Raw genomic sequence first — 19,926 nt, 5'->3', positions numbered from 1 at the left:
CATCTTGATGACCAGATATCTTTCCTCTGCCCCTAGGTGGTCCAAGATCTGTAGCCTACTGTCTGCAGAGTTCCATTCCACAACCTATATTTGACATTCAAGGTGTGTGCTTTGAAGCAATCAATCCACAAAGATTTAAAAACACTTATAGTTTTGAGCCATGTGTATCTTATGGGTCATTTTCAGTATGTCAGCCTAATCAGTTTCATCGGTCAATCATTTTTTGTCATCATATGTTTGCCAGAAAAGCAACCTATTTCAAGCTTAAAATGGGATGCTATAAGTGAATCCAGGGTGGGCTGAAGGGCCATTGCTCGGGAAATAAGTTGAGACTGCACAGGACTCCCCAGCTAGACTTTTGGTGAAAACAACCAGTCCATTATGGTAATTACAGCAACTTGAAACAGTAGAAAAGCCAATAGGGTCTGTGTGGAAGCAGTCCACTTATCCCTTGCTAGAAAAGCACTCATCCAGAGTTTCCTGGAATGGGACTTGCTTATGATTGCAAAAATACCAGAATCGTCAGTAATTTTTCTATGGCAAGCTATGATAGTGTCGGTAATACATACTTGAATAACTAAAAAGAAAAAAAAAATATATATATACAGTTGAAGTCGGAAGTTTACATACACCTTAGCCAAATACATTTAAACTCAGTTTTTCACAATTCCTGACATTTAATTTCAAGTAAAAATCCCTGTCTTAGGTCAGTTAGGATCACCACTTTAATTTAAGAATGTGAAATGTCAGAATAATAGTAGAGAGAATTATTTATTTCAGCTTTTATTTATTTAATCACATTCCCAGTGGGTCAGAAGTTTACAAACACTCAATTAGTATTTGGTAGCATTGCCTTTAAATTGTTTAACTTGGGTCAAACGTTTCGGGTAGCCTTCCACAAGCTTCCCACAATAAGTTGGGTGAATTCCTCCTGACAGAGCTGATGTAACTGAGTCAGGTTTGTAGGCCTCCTTGTATGCACACGCTTTGTCTGTTCTGCCCACACATTTTCTACAGGATTGAGGTCAGGGCTTTGTGATGGCCACTCCAATACCTTGACTTTGTTGTCCTTAAGCCATTTTGCCACAACTTTGGAAGTATGGTTGGGGTCATTGTCCATTTGGAAGACCCATTTGCGACCAAGCTTTAACTTCCTGACTGATGTCTTGAGATGTTGCTTCAATATATCCACATATTTTTCCTGCCTCATGATGCCATCTATTTTGTGAAGTGCACCAGTCCCTCCTGCAGCAAAGCACGCCCACAACATGATGCTGCCACCGCCGTGCTTCACTGTTGGGATGGTGTTCTTCGGCTTGCAAGCCTCCCACTTTTTCCTCCAAACATAACGATGGTCATTATGGCCAAACAGTTCTATTTTTGTTTCATCAGACCAGAGGACATTTCTCCAAAAAGTACAATCTTTGTCCCTGCAAACCGTAGTCTGGCTTTTTATGGCGGTTGTGGAGCAGTGGCTTCTTCCTTGCTGAGCGGCCTTTCAGGTTATGTCGATATAGGACTCGTTTTACTGTGGATATAGATACTTTTGTACCTGTTTCCTCCAGCATCTTCACAAGGTCCTTTGCTGTTGTTCTGGGATTGATTTGCACTTTTCGCACCAAAGTACGTTCATCTCTAGGAGACAGAGCGCGTCTCCTTCCTGAGCGGTATGACGGCTGCGTGGTCCCATGGTGTTTATACTTGCATACTATTGTTTGTACAGATGAACGTGGTACCTTCAAGCGTTTGGAAATTGCTCAGGTCTTGGCTGATTTCTTTTGATTTTCCCATGATGTCAAGCAAAGAGGCACCGAGTTTGAAGGTAGGCCTTGAAATACATACACAGGTACACCTCCAATTGACTCAAATTATGTCAATTGGCATATCAGAAGCTTCTAAAGCCATGACATAATTTCCTGGAATTTTCCAAGCTGTTTAAAGGCACAGTCAAGTTAGTATGTAAACTTCTGACTTCAACTGTACATAGTATTAATTTATTATATCTGTATCCATATTTTCCATGAGTTTCTAGTAGATAAACCATATTGTTCAAAAGAAAATAGCCTAATTAATGAAAAAAGCACCTAATCAAAAATGCCATTATTTTGAATTAATTCTGCAACTCTTCCAACTATTGACTTTTTCACAACTGCCACCCTTTTGATGCCAAAACATTCACACCAAATCCATATTGACATAGTAAAATACATAAAAGTTTGTTAATAAACACATATATTTAAAGGGGATTTCATGCGGAAACCCTCATATTAAACACCAATGATATTCACAAAGTTTATGGTTTATATTTAGGATGTTTTACAGCTTTGCCATTCTATTTTTATCTTAAAATCATCTTATTTAATTATTTGATATACTTTTCTCTGTGTGATGAAGTGACAGATGAAGATGATTCAGCACTAGAACATGTGTGATGCACTCCACTACTTTGCACATTTAGTAATTGTTAACTCAAGAAATCTAAAATGCAGACCACACTATTGTTAGCATTGACCACCATCTTGTGGTTATATGCAAAACTACAATAATAACAAATCTAAATCATTAATATAAGAATCTGGAATTTTACTGTGGTAACATATAGTTAGAGGTTTCCTTTCCTTGCCTCAACATTTAGCAACCATGCACAGCTATTTTTGTATTTATACATGGACATACTGTATGAAAGGAACGTAAATACCATACATCCTCAAAACTGAAACAGAGAAGGGATGTACCTGTCTCCATTTTGGAGTGGTCTGTCCTCTCTGTCACTTTCTCCTGGCTAATGAGGTAATCCACGATCCGCACCCCGATTGGTGGCTCAGTGTGATTCCATTCCACGATGACCAATGAACTGCTGGGCTCATAGGAGTGGGACAACCTGAGCCTGGGAGACAATAAAAAGAGTTACCTAACTAACTCAGAAAATCATGACAAGACAAGCTCATCTTTAGATATCAATACATGCAATCTTACTTGTGTTTATCAAGTCGAGTATACAGAATGTTTTGAGTGACTCACCTAGGCTGAGGGAGAGGGGCACATGTTGGCAGTCCATCTGTCCCGAATGCACTTGAGTCACAACGGCACCAGTCATCGATTACATCACCTTTCCCAGAACACCACAGCATGCTCATCATGGCCTCCTGCAGTGCCTGCAAAGAGACAGGAGGATGGAGCAAACACTGTCAATAACACCCAGCCTGAGTCTAGACATCAATATGATCTGCCCCCCTAGGGGGTCATGCAATCATCCTCTAGCTTACCGTTTGCCATCTGACATATTGATGTAGGCTTATGTCCAGCATACACTACACAATTTCACAACATCTTTGTCGGAGAGCAGCTTCTCTTGTTGCGACCGCTATTGTCAAACATCTCGCATAGGTGTTTTGCTGCGGTACTGTAACGATGTGCGCTGAGAGTCGGGAAGCAAGTTCAGGGAGTAAGTGTTTTAAAAATAAATTAAACATAATACAAAACAAAAAACACGAACAATGCACAGACAGGAAACTGAAACAGAAACAATGACGCCTGGGGAAGGAACCAAAGGGAGTGGCAGATATAGGGAAGGTAATCAAGGAGGTGATGGAGTCCAGGTGAGTGTCATAATGCACTGATGCGCGTAACGATGGTGACAGGTGTGCGCCATAACGAGCAGCCTGGTGACCTAGAGGCCGGAGAGGGAGCACACGTAACAGTACCCCCTCCCCGATGCGTGGCTCCAGCCGCAGGACGACGACCAAGATGACGTTCCCCTCTGCTAAGGTGCGGGAACCTGTCGATCCAGCTGAGGCGCGGGAGCATGGTGACCTAGAGACCTAGCGCACGTGACAGTACCCCCTCCCCGGCGCGTTCGGCTCCAGCCGCAGGACGCCAACCACAGGGACGATCCCGGGTGTTGGAGCCGGAGCTACCTGGGAGGCCTCAGCGGGTTCGATAGATTCCCATGCCTAAACTGGATGAACAGGTTCCCGTGCCTCAACTGAGGCAACCGGGGAGGTTTCAGCCGGCTCATCAGGCTCTCACTCCTCAGCCGGCTCATCAGGTTTCTGCACCTCAGCGGAGGCGACCGGTCCGCACAGGAGCCCCGGGATCGTTCATGTGGTTAGCGTCCTGCGGCTGGAGCCGAACATGCCGGGGAAGGGGTACTGTCACGTATGCTCTCTCCCCGGCGCTCTAGGTCGTCATGCTCCCACGCCTCAGCCGGATCGACAGGATCCTGCACCTTAGCAGAGGTGACCGGTCCGCTCCTGATCCCCGGGATCGTCATCTTGGTCGGGGTCCTGCGGCTGGTACCGCACATCAGGGAGGGGGTACTGTCACGTGTGCTCCCTCTCTGGCCTCTAGGTCAACAGGCTGCTCATTAGGGCGCACACCTGTCACCGGCATAACTCGCAGAATGACACTCACCTGGACTCCATCACCTCCTTGATTACCTGCCCTTCATGTCACTCCCTTTTGGTTTCTTCCCCAGTCGTCATTGTTGCTGTTTCATGTCAGTGCGCTGTTTGTTTTTCTTGATTTGTTAATTTATTAATTAAATGTATTCACTCCCTGAACTTGCTTCCTGACTCTCAGCGTACATCATTACAGGTAACCAAACCAAGGGCTTCTCTCGCTGCATGATTGAATGTATCAATTTACATTTAAATATTGGTGGTGAATGTTCTTTTATGCTCTAAATTCAAAATTGGAAAAGCAAATCTGAGGTTTTATGCATGGAAATAATTTGCACACTGCTCTTAAAGTATCACTACTTTATTTACGCTTTTAGGAATCCACTCCTGAAAATGTGTCTGGGACTGCTAAAATGGGGGTAAACCAAGGTTTTCAGTGAAAGCTTTCTGTACCTGGTAGGTGTGGTTGTTGGAGACCAGCTCGTAGAGCGGGGCGGCCTTAGTGATCTGGAGCAGGACAGGCTCGGCTGGACGCCCAGGCCCAGGGCTCATGTGGCAGAGGTGGCAGGAGTACGGGCACTGGCCCTGGCTGCTGCAGTCCATGCGAACCCCCGCCGCCATGCGCTTGGCACCAGAGTCCAGCAGGCTGGCGATGTACGCTGGGTAGGTCAGGGTTCGGGGCTCCTTGTCACGCTCCTCTGACTCTTCTGATGGGGAATTCCCTGAAAAGGGCATAGTTATAGTTACTGTGGGATTTGGATATAATCATTTGTTGAATAATACATATTGTTAGAAACAACATTTGAAATCATGTCATCTTTTCCTGAAATAGAGAAGTTATTGGTGTTAGTTTTAAAAACAAAATGTGATATGCAGTATATTGGGTATATCCACATGTGCATTGCATTTCCCTCAAAACTGGCACTGCATTTAGTTCCATTTATTATGCTGTCCTCTCAAATGCACTTAGGGCAGTACTGGCATCTTCAAAGACATCTCTTGCGTTATTAAATGCAAAGCTTTGGCACTTTTTATCTTAAAAAGGGTTCAGGTTACCATTCCTTCATTCTGCTGAGTCGTGTGCATACACAGGCAATTTAAAAGCTCAAAAGCAAACTAGGGAATAGCCAGTTGCTGAGAGCTGGTTTTGATGAAATTAAACATGGCTTCATGAGCCAACAGGGTGAGGGGGAGAAACAGACAGTCACCTCTTTGCTCTAGCACATAATGTAGTCCCTATCATAGAATGAGATATACAACTAAATCAGTATACACTGCACTTTGTTGCATGTGAATGAATAAAAGCACATGGCCATCAATCAAACAAGAGGACAGTAAGGCACATTAGATATGATCAGAAAGATGGGGTTTGCACATTGTTATTCATAGATCACATTGTCCTCAAAGTGTGACACGCATGGCAATGGTGGGCTTGTCATGGGCGTTTGATCCGGGCCTGTGGCAGTTTGAGTGATGAAGCACAGCTTTTCATATCATGTATGTAAATGCTGATGATCAACTACCAGAGCACGTCAGTCTTCATCAAGTCGTGACAAGCTGGACCTCTGGTGGGTCGACGGTCGTCCACATGGTCATCGTCCCAAATGGCACCCTATTACCTATTTAGTGCTCTATTGACCAGAGCCCAATGGGGACTCCGGTCAAAAAACTCATTTGGGACACAACCATGTTCAGGCCTGAGGGGTACAGTGGCGGTGGCCCTCTGTGGCCAGTGACAGTGCTTGATTAATCGGACAGAAGTAGGAAGTGAGGGTCTGTGCCTGGAGCCATAGCATGGACTTTGTCCACGTCAAACACGGCTGGTGAGACTCAGGTCACGTCTGAACATTTTCAGGGCAGGCAGGATATTAACGGTGGCCGAGTTTGGAGGATGTCCTGAACTTCTAGGCTCTGAGATAAAATGTGATGCGTAGGGAAATCAACCCAGTGAATCCTTCTGTATAAATAAATTATGATTTTTGTCCTCAGGATGGAGAATCAGAAATAATGAACACACAACGACACATACATTTTAAACACTCTCTCTCACTCTTACGTGCACACACACATATGTCACGCACGCATGCATACACACACCAATTTACTTTGACATATTGCTTTACCTCATCACACAGACAGTTATGAGACAAACATAATGAATATCAAGATGATGCTGCAAAGACAACTCGCTTTCAAGGAAAGGAGAAAACATCCATTAAATTCCATTCACTTTGGAAAGGGTCTCAGGATGAGAAAGCTGAGGTAAATCTTGTCATCTGCAGCCCACCTATCAGCACTTTGAATCAAAAATGTATGCTTCCTGTTTCTGACAGTCAGATCGGTACCAATTACCAGATGTTGGGAAGGTGAAGATTAGAAGATTATGAGACACGATATAGAACACAGAATATGTCATCACCCCGGAAGAGTTGGTGTTCCAGGGATACAGTACTTTGCCTCCCACGTAGAGAAATGCCCTCTGATAAACACTAGGTGATGCTATAGTGTTTCTAGTAGCATTGCAGGATATAAAAAACTATTGATCATATGACTGCAGATTATTTTGTACACCATACTAAGGGAGGAACTGATAGGAGAACCTCTTACATTTTGTGGAGATGGATGCTAATAAAAACCTTGTTATTATGATTTCTAGCTGATTTATACATCACCACATTAAAATATACAGTTGAGCTACCAGGCAATAGAGAGCATACACAAATCATATCAACGGGAGTTTAAAAATATATTTATACTGCTTGAAATAGATCACTAAAATCTGACTACATGCAGTCAACCATGTGGTGCCTCCAGAAAGCAACACTGCTGCACAGTGCAACCCGGCCAGGAACGTAATACAGCGGAGCACTTAAACAAATCTCTGTGACAGGCAAATCTTCCCAGGCAGATGTCGCTTGTACTAGATAATTCGCAGTGGCACACTTTGCTCCACCTATACACAGCTAAGTAAATTGCAATAAAGCAGACTCTCACTCTGAGTGGCAATCCACTGTGATATTCGACCTGATTGCTAATACAGTGGATGGTGGATACCTTTTTCCACCAGTCAATACCTACCGAGCAAGCAGGTATGGAAGGGTTGAAGCTCTCAATGGGACTACATAAACCATATGGATGGCCTGACATCTGGGCTAGTAAAACAGTATTTACATGCTAATAGTAAACCTATGCCTTCACTCACTCCAGCCTACTTGGCCAGCAAGCCTTTCAATCATTCTGAAGTTTGATTTATCCCTGCACTTTAGATGGTTGGGTGGAAATGGGCTTAGCTGACAGACCTCTCTGGCCCTTAATAGAAGCTGTAGCCACGGCACTGTGCAGCGCAGGTGAGAGTGCCTGCGTTTATTTACCGTTGATTGGGCCTGCCCACGGACGCCCCACATTAGTGACATCTTGTTCATGGAAGTTGAAGGGGACTAATGCGTCTGTCTTCAAATCCCACCAACACCTCTCAATACGTTGGTGTGTTAGGCAGGCCTGTGAGTTTGCAAAGGTCTGAATTGAAGGCAATTTACTGACGATTCGCCTCCAAGTGAGACATTACACTGGGGCCGCATCACAGCTGTACAAATGGTCAGAGGATACGTGCACAGCGGGAGGACCTGACAGTTTTTTGATTTTATAATGGGAAATGTATTATAAAATGCAAAACAGGCAAAGGTATAGTATCTTCCTATTGCAGAGCTTTGCTAGGACATTTTGCCATCCTCTATAACCCATTCTCTGTAACCCATTACAAACAAAGGCCTGAAACTTTATATAATCATTCTTAGAGATTATAGAAATAGCAGTGTATGAGCCACTTCAGAAAGTACAGTAAATGCATTACCCATACAGATAGTAGTCTATTTGAGTACCAAGATATTCAGATACCATAGATCCAGAATCCTAAGAACTCTCACCATGGAACTGAACCTGATTTATGTTGCCATTCATTGGGTTTATTTTGGCTGGCCCTGTGTTTTATAGGTTCACAGGGGAGAAAAGTACCTCAAGCAGCATGAAACATAAGACCATAAAGGTTGAGGATGCAGTGGGGGTTTTATACAGATAAGATCAATTTGACTGGCTCTGACTAACTGTAATATAATATTATACGTTAAGGGCTTGTCTGACTTAAATCTATACCAGAGGCATCCATTTCATAGCAAGCTGAGAGAATCAAGACGCGGTTGCCCCATAGCAACAGCGGTACAGTATAATTAAATGTTTGCAACTTGGTGTTAGTATCCCTGGGAGCTGCTGTGGATCTCAACAGTGGTGTTTTGTTTTTTCCTCACCAGCAAGGTGCAGTCGGAGGCCTTATCAGTCCACACGAGGCTGGCAGCTGGCATTATTTTCATGGACAGATTACACGGCAACATTCACCCCACAGTATAATTTACACGTTTGGCGGGCGCGGCGACCTTCATGGGTACTGGCTGGGTGCAGCCGTCCTAAAGTTTTAGCTACTTCCACTAATTAACTGAAAAAAGCAATTCAATGGAATTCCAAACTGTGCATCCTCCCTGGAAAACAACCAAATAGATATACCTATAAAAGCAATATACTGGCACGGTAACAGTATCTGAGGGAGTACAACAACAGATCAATGTAAAGGCAGGTTGCAGTGGGCAGTGAAACCCATAGACACAAAACTTATTTTCATTTTCTATTGTAACAAAATAATACATTCTTGACCTGCCTTTTCACAGAGATAAAGTATATTTTGTGAAAATGTTCCCCATGCAGCAGAGAAAAAGTGATATTGAATTATTGAACCTTTTTTCTCTGGCTTAGACAAAGAGAACTGTGTAAAGTTCAGGGAGGAATTTTCTCTTATTGTGGAAATGTCTAGATCACTTTCCATGAAAGAGGTTGTTTCATGGTTCATTAAAAAGTTGGGTTTTCAGCAAATGTAGCAGTATTTATATTGAATCAAGCTTCATAATATTAACATGAATTATCTTATTTAAATAAGATGGCTACACTAAACTCATCTGTACAAATCCATCATACTTGACTAAGAGTTAACCTATCGTTTGTTCTAATTTGGACATAAAGTAAGATAAATTAATTATAGGAGTACAGATTGGATTCAGAGATAGTAGCTTATATTTGCTGATGGTCCAGAAGCCCAAAATGGTCTTCCTGATGGTCTTGTCTGTTACTCGGAGGAGGAAGCCATCACCATCCTCTGCGGGAGAATATATTCATTATAAAAAGGAACTCGCAAGGGTCCCATCTGTCTGACCTCCAAAATGAGTAAGAGGGGCCAAGTGATGACTGCTACATCAAGTCCCTTTCTCAAGCCCCCATTCTGTCAAGCGCACTGAGGTCACCCTGTGTTGACATAGCAACCAACCTGCACAGCTCGTCCTCAATCTTCACCAAAGCTTGACACAAACACACACCACCACCACCCCAGCCCAGTCAGCCCTGCTCTCTACTCCTCTATCTCCCCCGCCTTGGCGGTTTTCAGTAAAGTGTTGTTATGTGATAGCTAGCCAGCCTAGATCCACTCTCTCTCTCTCTTTAGCTTCTATGTACAGCAGACATTGTACCTGGTGTAAACTCTGTGAGATTATAAATATGTCTTGGGTCACATTCCTAAGTGTTTCAGTTTGGCCACAGAGACAGAGAGCAGCTGAGGCCGTCGGTATAATAATCTCGTTGTGGAGGATGAATCAATAGGCAGGAAATATCAGTAATTAAGCTGATAAAATAGTATCCCTGTAATTGCCATCTGACATCTGAGCAGCTCGTTAAGCCAAGAGGGAGCATGGGGGAAAAAAGTCAATTAATATCTATCAGCAGCGAACTGATAGGATCCTAAATTAATGGTCACTGGTCCAGTGGAAATAGAGAGAGAGAAAGAGACAGAGAGCGAGAGAGAGACCTCTCCTCCTCTCATCGCCACCCAACTGGAGGCCACACATCTGTCTTCCCGCTGAACCTGACCTATCAAAACGTATAGATGGTTTAGGTTCCACTTCAGCGCTGTTTCAGTGCCAAGACATGACAAATGAGCTGTAAAAGCTGATTTTAATTGTTATCACAAAGCCTCATTCACACAGGCCTCTGTAACATTGGAGAAGAATGTACTCTAGACTAGGAATTAGCATTTGCACTGTACGAGTTCTTGCCGATACCCAAAGAAAATCTGAGTACCCGAGTACTCGAATGGTAAAGAAATCTATTTTTAGAACACAAGAACTGCACTAAATTTAAATGTTTTGCATTTATCTATAAGCCTAAGCCAACAGTGAGCAACATTGCCTAATTGATCATAACCATTACAGATAACAAATCCTAATTGCTAAATTGCGCCATATACAGTACCAGTCAAAAGTTTGGACACACCTACTCATTCAAGTGTTTTTCTTATTTTTTTTGTTGTATTTTCTACATAGTAGGATAATAGTGAAGACATCAAAACTATGTAATAACACATAAGGAATCATGTAGTAACCAAAAAGGGTTAAACAAATAAAAAAATATTTTAGATTTTAAATTCTTCAAGTAGCCACCCTTTGCCTTGATAACAGCTTTGCACACTCTTGGCATTCTCTCAACCAGCTTCACCTGGAATGCTTTTCCAACAGTCTTGAAGGAGTTCCCACATATGCTGAGCACTTGTTGGCGGCTTTTCCTTCACTCTGCGGTCCAACTCATCCCAAGCCATCTCAATTGGGTTGAGGTCGGGTGATTGTGGAGGCCAGGTCATCTGATGCAGCACTCCATCACTCTCCTTCTTGGTAAAGTAGCCCTTACACAGCCAGGATGTGTGTTGGGTCATTGTCCTGTTGAAAAACAAATGATAGTTCCACTATGCGCAAACTAGATGGGATGGCGTATTGCTGCAGAATGCTGTGGTAGCCATGCTGGTTAAGTGTGGCTTGAATTCTAAATAAATCACTGACAGTATCACCAGCAAAGCACCCTCACAACATCACAGCTCCTCCTCCATGCTTCACGGTGGGAACCAAACATGCAGAGATCATCCGTTCAACTATTCTGCGTCTCACAAAGACACGACGGTTGGAACCAAAAATCTCAAATTTGGACTCATCAGACCAAAGGACAGGTTTCCAACAATCTAATGTCCATTGCTCGTTTTTCTTGGCCCAAGTAAGTCTCTTCTTATTATTATTATTATTTAGTAGTGTTTTCTTTGCAGCAATTTGACCATAAAGGCATTCGACCATTCAAGCAGTCTCCTCTGAACAGTCGATGTTGAGATGTGTCTGTTACTTGGACTCCGTGAAGCATTTATTTGGGCTGCAATTTCGGAGGCAGGTAACTCTAATGAACTTATCCTCTGCAGCAGAGGTAACTCTGGGTCTTCCTTTCCTGTGGTAGTCCTCATGAGAGCCAGTTTCATCATAGCGGTTGATGGTTTTTGCAATTGCACTTGAAGAAACTTTCAAAGTTCTTGAAAATTTTCGGATTGACTGACCTTCATGTCTTAAAGTAATGATGGACTGTTGGTTCGCGTTGCTCATTTGAGCTGTTCTTGGCACTAGCAGTTTGCAAAGTAGCCTAGGCGGAAAATAGATGGGACGCAATTATTACAAAACTGCAGATCGTTGTTGGAACACCTTTTTCATATTTCAATCAACAGGTCCATTTTCAATTTGTTATAAAAATGTCCTCATCTGGCAAGGAATGTAGCTGGTGAATCCCATCAGTTAGATCTGTTTTCATAGGCTTTTATTTCTGTAGGCCTAACAGGAGCATGTGTGCGCACTCAGCAGGCGTGTGTGCAGGGAGTGGTCGGAACGCAGTTGAGTGAATGAGACAGGGAGGGGAGAGGTAATTTAGGTAGAAGAACTGTGTGATGCTTGGATTGGTTTCCTTTTTGTTGTGCCCGGCAAATACACAGCAACACAGTATCAAATCAGAAAGAAGATGGTGGCCTCAATTTCCTGCTTGCAAATTTTGCTGATGTGGTTGTGCAAATAGAGGTAATGGTATGGCATATAGGATGTTCCCAGTGTAAATTTACAACCACTTAAAATGCAGACCCAATAGGCTGTCTTTGCCTCTTTACATTGAACAGACTAATCAATAGATACAGGGACTGTTTACCTCGGTCAATTGCCACACTGACATTTTATACCTAACTGACATCAATCAATCTGTATCAGCAAAAAACAACAAAGTGATTCAACATTGGTGTCATAACTCATTTCCTCCATTTTGGAGAATAATTTACTATATCCTGAGTAGGGTTTTCAAAATTCTAGGAACGTTCAATAAATTTCCTTGTTTTACAGAAATCCTGATTTCGGTAAACCTACAACCGGGATTTCTGGACAACCAGGGAATTTATTGAAAGTTCCTGGAATTTTGCAACCCTACTCCTGACTGACAAAGTTTTTGGAATTTATCCCTGAGCTCAGATGAGTGTTCATTAGTGAGTCCTACTGAATGTGAATATGTTAAGTTGCCAACTTACATTTTCCAATCATGTATCTCAGTCATGGTGCAGACGGGCACTCAAATTAAAACCTATCCAAATGTGAGAACGCCTGTGAAGAAAACTTTTGTAAAATCATTACTTGTCAGTGAGGATCACAAACAAGAATGAACTACTCCTGCTCCGAGATGTGGTAGAGTTGAGTTTCAACAGCAATCAGGGCTAATGTTTTCTCAGCCACGACTATGTGCAGAGTTTTATTTGCTGGTAGTGCAAAAGACACATCTTGTTGACCACCCAGACATGTTCTTTCAAGAGCTGCCAGTAAAAAGGGTAATCAATATCATTACAGAGCACATGGAGATGTCTGAAGGTTCCTGAGAGTTCTGTTTTACCACTCCATTTTCTACCACTAAAAGGTAAAGGTTTCCCAGAGCTTCCTGCAGTGAACATTAAACCATAGAGATTCTTCTGATGTACCTGCTCACTTTCTGCTTGAAATTCACTGGCCTGGGCGAAGGCAGCTATCTCGGAAACATCTCCAGACTGGTTATCCCATCTTTGCCCTCCACCGGCCTGGCATCCGTTTAGAGAGGCTGCTATATTATGCTGCTCTATGGAGCAGAGATATCAGCATATTGGGCACTGATCCCTGTGACCCTGGCTCTGTGAAGTCCATAAAAATGTCCATCTTCCTGAATCCTGTCTCCCTTCATGTAACTTCCAATCACTCTGGTCCTGGAGAGAATCCAAATATCACAGTGTTTGCCGAAACGTTTCATTTTAGAGAGCCATAGGTGAGGCCACAACTTCTAGTAATCACGGACCCATTTAAATTATCATCTGTTTTACTTCAACGCTGTGATAAATCTGTGATTAATCAAGCCCAACACACTGATATTTATGATTAAACAATATCACAGGGCATTCAAGGCTTTGGCTGAACATGGCTTTTTATCAACTTTTTCCTGATGCTTTTCTGACATTGTCATCCGTTGCATATCCTCCTACTGAAATCATACTATCTACACTCACTGCTATTTCCTGCATTTCTTGTCTTGTGTTTGTGTATTTCAGTGGTCACCAACTTTTTCTGAGTCAACATCACTTTCACAGTCAAAAAGCAAGCCGAGATCTCCCCCTCAGGGTTTTAAAAAACATGACTTAATTCTTTAAAACATTAACCTAGTAAAAACAGTTTTGTAGGAATTAGATTTTTGCAGTAGGCCTAATACATTATCACAGCATATTGGCTATATGCCTGTCCTGCCAGTATTGTTCTTCTCAGACCATATTATATTTCAAAACTCGAGCTTTGATAACAAAATAGGTCAGTTGATGGTGTAGCACTGATGGTACCTGCATCTGATGGTCATGGTGCTTTCAAGACAACAGGGAACTAGGGAAAAATGGAGGTCAAATCATTACGCAAGTGATCTTCAGGTCTGAAAGTCGGGAGCTCTAGAAAGATGCCTGAGTTTCCGACTTGGAATTCCGACTTGGATGACCGTTCAAAACTATTTTCCCAGTCAGATCTTTTTTTGTTTTTGTTCCCAGTTGTCTTGAACGCACTGAAGTCGGAGATTTCCGACTACCGAGTTCCCAGTTGTTTTGAACACAGCATTAGTCTCAGCGGAGGGAAGGAGAGAGCAGCAGAGGGTCCGCCTCTCACGGTCCCTGCTCTCTCCTTCTTTTCTCCAGTGAGACTGACCAGAGAGAGGGGACACAGTCTTCCATCTGATGGCGTAACTCGAGTCTCACCGCATCTGACTCATGCACAAATTTGTTCCTATGATCAGAGAAAGTTAAATATCCCTCAATATTAAAATATACACGACGAGCTGCTAATAATAATAAAAACACAGGCCTATCGATACATTTAGCTACTCATTCATTGCAGCTGCAGCGTGAGTGGAAGTAGGGAGAAGCGTGTTTTATGTTTTGTAAGTGTTGAATAAAAACAGTGTTGACAATGCTGAACAAACAATTTGGTGTGAACTTACTCATAAAAACAGCAGCTCTTTGCTGAATTATTTGACAGTCTCTCTCTGGGCATAGTATCAAACATTGCTGTGGCCGGGGTCATGATTTGAGCTATCCGATTGGTCAGCGCAGTAGGCAGACTTGATTAAGCCACAGATCTACCGGTTCGCTGGGTAGGTGGAGTTTGTCTTTTCAGACAAATGAAATGGTTTGAAATGGGAACACTTTGCCTACCCGGTGCACAGGGCTTCTGAATCAAGTGCACCTACCGCCAACAGCACAAAATGAATACACGCTTTAAAAAGGAGCGCAGGCCTTTATACCTTTACCGTTGTCTTTTCTACAGAAATGTTTGGTGATTGAGTAGGAATGCCTTAAAGATCGACCAGTCGATCGACTAGTTGGTGACCGCTGGTGTATTTTGAGTGTGCGCAGACATAACCAATGACATCAGCAGCCAAGAAGTCGCTGGGCAAAATCAAAGGAGTGTTCCTCATGTCACCCCTGTGGTCCCCAAATCCCATTGTTGCTATGGCATTGGTGATCTCACTAGGATGGGGTATCCTGCACCACACTGGGAATGTGTGGAGTTTGTGGACTCCCCACTGTCCCGGGGTCATCCAGGGTCACACCTTTCCGGCACGGATCTGGAAGAGCGGCCCACAAGCCCCCTCTGGGCCGGGTTCAGTCATGGGTCATTACACTCTGGATGTGTAGAGATGTGCACAACCTGATCTCCTCTCCTTTTGACATATCATCTGCTGCCTTGATGCCAGATGAAACACAGTATCCATTCCTTTCCTTCGCTGCCTGCAGCTTCACCACCTCTTTTTTGAGCATTTCACTGTTGCCGTGACAACAAGCTGCCTTTTTAGGCGACTCGAACAAATTCACATAGAAATGTGGGTTATAGATCTATCATTCTACTTGAAAGCAAGTCTAAGAAGCTGTAGATCTGTTCTACGTGCGCTATTTCTATGCTTCATGTTCCTAAGTTTTGTTTTTGCGTCTTTTACTTTTGGTTTTGTACACCAGCTTCAAACAGCTGAAATGGTAGAATGATTCTCTACACTATACTAGCTTATTTTGTCACATAAACTTAAATTAGGTGAACTATTAGTTTCTGCAACCAGGAAATGGCGGAGCGATTTCTGCATAGTGCCAAAAATGTGTGAAAAGATTTCATATTTCCAACTCCCTTCTAATGCTTTAAAATGGCTAAACCACAGATTAAAGGTGAGAAGTTTGCACCTCCAACAGGCCTCCACATGTCAGCTCATTCGGTCACTGATCAATATCAGCATGCCAGAGCCATTTTGCTTCTGCTATGTTGGCAAAGGCCATAACAGCCTTTGCCTCATCATTTCCCTCGAGGGTGAAAAAAAAACTCCAGACATCCGTAAGTCACCGCGGGCAAAAAGGGAAGAAGCTTACTGCCTTGCAGCATTTTTTCATCTCATGATGGGAGCTGTGTGTCTGCGTAAAGATTCCCTGTCTGTCTGGTGCTATAAATCAGCAGCCTGTGAAGAACATACAATGCATTCAGAAAGTATTCAGACCCCATGATTTTTTTCACATTTTGTTACGTTACAGCCTTATTCTAAAATTGATTAAAAAAACATTTCCCTCATCAATCTACACACAATACCCCATAATGACAAAGCATAAACAGGTTGTTAGAAATGTTTGCACATTTATATAAAAAAAATACATTTAAACGCATTTACATAAGTATTCAGACCCTTTACTCAGTACTTTGTTGAAGCACCTTTGAGATTACAGCCTCGAGTATTCTTGGGTATGACGCTACAAGCTTGGCACACATGTATTTGGGGAGTTTCTCCTATTCCACTCTGCAGATCCTCTCAAGCTCTGTCAGGTTGGATGAGGAGCGTTGCTGCACAGCTATTTTCAGGTCTCTCCAGAAATGTTAGCTCGGGTTCAAGTCCAGACTCTGGCTGGACCACTCAAGGACATTCACAGACTGTGTTGTTTTGGCTGTGTGCTTAGGGTTGTTGTCCTGTTGGAAGGTGAACCTTCGCCCCAGTCTGAGGTCCTGAGCGCTCTGAAGCAGGTTTTCATAAAGGATCTCACTGTACTTTTCTCTGTTCATCTTTGTCTCGATCTTGACTAGTCTCCTAGTCCCTGTCGCTGAAAAACATCCCCACAGCATGATGCTGCCACCACCATGCTTCACCGTAGGGATGGTGCAAGGTTTCCTCCAGATGTGACGCTTGGCATTCAGGCCAAAGAGTTCAATCTTGGTTTCATCAGACCAGAGAATCTTGTTCTCATGGTCTGAGAGTCCGTAAGGTAACTTTTGACAAACTCCAAGCAGGCTTTCATGTGCCTTTTACTGAGCAGTGGCTTCCGTCTGGCCACTCTACCATAAAGGCCTGATTTGTGGAGTGTTCTTGGTAACCTCCCTGACCAAGGCCCTTCTCCCCCGATTGCTCAGTTTGGACGGGCGGCCAGCTCAAGGAAGAGTCTTTGTGGTTCCAAACTTTTTCCACTTAGGAATGATGGGGGCCACTGTGTTCTTGGGGACCTTCAATGCTGCAGAAATGCTTTGGTATTCATCCCCAGATCTGTGCCAAAACCCTTTCTCGGAGCGCTACAGACAATTCCTTCGACGTCATATGGACAGGTGTGCCTTTTTCAAATCATGTCCAATTAATTGAATTTACCACAGGTAAACAGGACTCCAATCAAGTTGTAGAAACATCTCAAGGATGATCAATGGAAACAGGATGCACCTGAGCTCAATTTCAATTATCATAGCAAAGGAATGAATATCCAAATAAGGAATTTCTGTTTTATATTTTTTATACATTTTCCCAAAAAAATTAAAACCTGTTTTTGCTTTGTCATTATGGGATATTTTGTGTAGATTGCTGATGTTTTTTATTTATTTAATCAATTTTATAATAAGGCTGTAAAGTAACAAAATGTGGAAAAAGTCAATGGGTCTGAATAGGGGGGGTTTAGTGCATGAGGAAGCGGTGGTGAAGAGACTGTGGTGAAATACTGGGGCAGACAGGATAGGACGGGGTATGAGAGTAAGGGATGAAACCTAGAGGAAGCTCAAACAGCTCCGAGTAGTGTATAGAGAGGAGAGTCTCTTAAAAGCAGGCCAGTGTGTAAGTGTGGCGCCCTGCCCCCAGGCTTCCGTTCCCCCTCTTTCCACAGAGACACAATTAACAAAGAAATTACAGAGTAACACATCGCCAGAAGGCGTGTGTGTCTCTAACGCCGCTAAAAAGTGCTAATCACTTTTTCATTACAGTAGAGAGAAAGAGGGAGGGGAGAGAGAGAGAACTGAAACGCAAGGTGTACAGTGACACAATATTCCAAGCTCACCCAATTTAGAAATGAGATGTAGCCTACATTAGCATTATTGTTACCTGAGCTATGTCAATGCATCAGTCACTGGTTTCATTTCTCCTCAGTTTGAACTCTACGATGCTATATACTTAACACTAATCAAGCTGCATCTCTAATTAAGCTAGTCATTAATTCTATAAATTAATTTCATTCATGATTGGAAGAAAGTATGTTCATGAGTGTTTCTTTCTCCCTCTCGCTTCAAAACAAACTGACATTTTCCATTAGGACATATTGCTTTGAAATGTACCACTTGTCCTATTGTTTTTCCTTCATATTCTTTAAAAGCACTATAGTAGTGCACTGTATCAAAGCAAATCAAATTATATTGGTTGCATACACATATTTAGCAGATGTTATTGCGGATGTAGCGAAATGCTGATGTTCCTAGCTCCAACAGTGCAGTAATATCTAACAATACAAAACACACAAATCTTACAAGTAAAACAATGACATTTTGTGACAGTCGTAAAGAGGGCACGACAACGCCTATTTCCCATCAGGAGACTGAAAAGATTTGGCATGGGTGCTCAGATCCTCAAAAAGTTCTACAGATGCACCATCGAGAACATGCTGACTGGTTGCATCAGTCAGCATGCAACCAGTATGGTAACTGCTCGGCCTCCTACTGCAAGGCACTACAGAGGGTAGTGCGTATAGCCCAGTACATCACTGGGGCCAAGCTTCCTGCCATCAAGGACCTCTATACCAGGCGGTGTCAGAGGAAGGCCCTAAAAATTACCAAAGACTCCAGCCACCCTAGTCATAGACTGTTCTCTCTGCTACCACACGCACGCGGTACCGGAGCGCCAAGTCAAGGTCCAAAAAGCTGCTTAACAACTTCTACCCCCAAGCCATAAGACTCCTGAACAGCTAATCAAATGGCTACCCATTTGTATAGCTTCAAATCCCATACAGGGTGTGGTTTTAAATGTCTAAACAGCAGCACCTCCACTGGAGCTGAATTTGCCCAGTGTCGGCTGGTTAAACCATAAGAGTCTGCTGCTCACAATTACTGCAATTTTACGGAGGGACCACTTTGTTCCCACTGTTAGAAAGCCTGCTGTTCTTAACACCTAAACTGGACAGGCAAACAAACCCAAACCCTGATCCAAGGACTGACTAAATGTCATTATGGAAACCAGCCTCCGACCAGTTCCCATTTTCCCCTCCCGCTCAATGTCCATCCATCCTTGTTAACAGGGGTTTATATTCCTCGCACACCTGCATTCAACTTCACTTCTGAATCCTGTATTAGGTTTGACTCTTCAATCCAGGAGATCGATGCTATCACTTAGAAACTGACTGCAGCTCCTGATTACATGTCCTCAACTTACAGTGGTGCAATGGTAGCTAACGAAAAAGCCCGATTAACTTTTCCTTCCATTGGCTGTGCATGCTGCTGCAAGCTGGAAATTCCACAGTTTACTGTGCGCATAGGGAATACTAATAACTATACAGTTAGCAAGGTATTATTCAGCCTTGGAGGAGGCTTTGCAAATCATACATGTGGAAATATGTGGAATTTTCTTCTTAAATTATTTTCCGGCTGTGGGTGAGCATATGCTAGTGATGGGAAATTACATTTTCAAGAAATCAATAAGGAGTTCTGTTGACTTTATGAATACGTTTTCCAGCAGAGCTTCTTGGTGAGTGCAGTTAGGCTGAGCCTCCTCTTGGTTTTAACACATACTGTAGAGTCCATGGATGCTTCCCAAATGGCACCCTATTCCCAAA

The 19,926-nt window shown here is 42.9% G+C and overlaps 1 protein-coding gene across 1 annotated transcript in view; it reads right to left on the bottom strand.

Annotated features, from left to right (window-relative positions):
* Positions 1 to 19,926, bottom strand: part of LOC120056310 (astrotactin-1-like) — a 247,741-nt gene that overhangs the window by 37,192 nt on the left and 190,623 nt on the right. The window contains exons 17-19 of the mRNA XM_039004549.1: positions 4,854 to 5,122; positions 3,022 to 3,155; positions 2,736 to 2,887 (exon numbers count right to left, since the gene is read on the bottom strand). Coding sequence (XP_038860477.1) covers positions 2,736 to 2,887; positions 3,022 to 3,155; positions 4,854 to 5,122 — 555 coding nt within the window. The remainder of the gene's footprint in view (positions 1 to 2,735; positions 2,888 to 3,021; positions 3,156 to 4,853; positions 5,123 to 19,926) is intronic.

Source organism: Salvelinus namaycush, chromosome 11 (assembly GCF_016432855.1).
Source record: "Salvelinus namaycush isolate Seneca chromosome 11, SaNama_1.0, whole genome shotgun sequence".
NCBI classification, from domain to species: domain Eukaryota; kingdom Metazoa; phylum Chordata; class Actinopteri; order Salmoniformes; family Salmonidae; genus Salvelinus; species Salvelinus namaycush.
This window is presented reverse-complemented; position numbering and strand designations above follow the sequence as displayed.